The 1377-nt window shown below is 62.2% G+C and overlaps 1 protein-coding gene across 1 annotated transcript in view; it reads right to left on the bottom strand.

The window, feature by feature from the left end:
- The window catches only part of TBX20 (T-box transcription factor 20), a 37702-nt gene extending 36678 nt beyond the window's left edge, over window positions 1-1024 (bottom strand). The window contains exon 1 of the mRNA XM_035319282.1: window positions 517-1024. Within this exon, the coding sequence (XP_035175173.1) occupies window positions 517-982 (466 nt within the window). The 5' untranslated portion in view covers window positions 983-1024. The remainder of the gene's footprint in view (window positions 1-516) is intronic.
- Window positions 1025-1377: the final 353 nt, after the last annotated feature.

Genomic DNA, 1377 nt, shown 5'->3' on the forward strand with positions numbered 1-1377 from the left:
AAAAAAAAAAAAAAAAAAAAAAAAAAAAAAAAAAAAAAGGAAAACAGAGTAGAAGCCGAATCCCTTACCCGAAAAGCGCGAGGAGTTACCGTAAAAATCCTCCAGGATGTTACAGCCTAAAAGTGCCTCCCCCAGCCTACACCGAGCATCAAGTTTTGTGCAGCCGGGCACAGCGCCGTCATCCCTCCTACCTGGCTTTTTAAAAGCGTGGGTTATTTGCAGTAAGCATGGGAGAGCCCTGATTCGTAGCAGCGAGAAGGAGAGCGGCTACCTTGAGGGTTATGGTACGAGCTGCGGGGGCTGATGAACAACCCACGGAGCCGGTGGGTCGCTTTTCGGGCGGAGGGGGGCTCCTGCAGGGGGCAGCAGGGCTGGAGGCGCTGGGACAACGTCCCTGGGCTGCCGGAGCTTTGGGAAGAGGGGTCCGGGCTGCCGGCCGCGGGGATGGGTCTCCCCCACGCAGGATGGGATGCTCCTCAGCCTGCTCCCCACCTGCTCCCGGCCCCGCTCGCTCACCCAGCGGCTTGATGGTGCTCTCGGCCGGCTCCTTCTCCTTGGGGCTGCCGCTCGCCATGAGGGCGGCAATGGAGAAGGCGTTGGCCCGCGAGGAGAGCTGCGGCTTGGGGGGTGCCGTGTACTCCATGGCCCGCGGCCGGCCGGGCGGCTCCGTCGGGTCGGGTCCCGTCGGGTCCCCTGGTGTCCGCTCGTGTCCCCTCGTCGCAGCAGCGGTCGCTCTGTGCGCCCCCGGTCCCGCTCTCCACCGCCTTAACGCGGGGGCCGCCGAGATCCTATCGGGCGGCGGCCAATCGGCGCCGGGACACGTCAAGGGCCGCGGCCGCGGAGCTGGGGGCGGAGGAGGAGGAGGAAGAGCAGGGAGGGGAGGAGAAGGCTCTGCCCGCCTCGCCGCGGGGTGGGCAGGGGTCGGCCGGCCCCTCGGGGGGAGCCAGCCCCGCTCCCCGCTGCCAGCCCCCGCACTTGACATTGGTTTTCCCGCACCGTAGCCCGGTGCTCCTTTAAACGCGTCCTGTAAGCATCCACCCGCAAATAACGACAGAAATGCAACAACCAAAACAAACAAACAAACCAAAACAAACAAACAAAAAAGGTGAATTTAACTAAAGTGCTTCGAATAAGAGGTCTGAAAAGGTTTATCCTCTAAAACGACCCAAGAGCAGGCGAGAATTTGTCCCCAAAGTGCCCCCCAACCCCAAAGGGAGCAGAACACGAGGGGTTTTGGGGTGCTGGGGCATGGCGGGTCTCCGCGGCTACGGTTCCCCCAAATTCTGTCCTTAAATTGGGAGCACGGAAGAGCAGCTCCTCGGGCTCAGCCCGGAATCGCAGCCGCACTCAGCCCTCCAAAAGGAGCGAGGAGCCCGC

This window comes from Oxyura jamaicensis, chromosome 2 (assembly GCF_011077185.1).
Source record: "Oxyura jamaicensis isolate SHBP4307 breed ruddy duck chromosome 2, BPBGC_Ojam_1.0, whole genome shotgun sequence".
In the NCBI taxonomy this organism is placed as follows: domain Eukaryota; kingdom Metazoa; phylum Chordata; class Aves; order Anseriformes; family Anatidae; genus Oxyura; species Oxyura jamaicensis.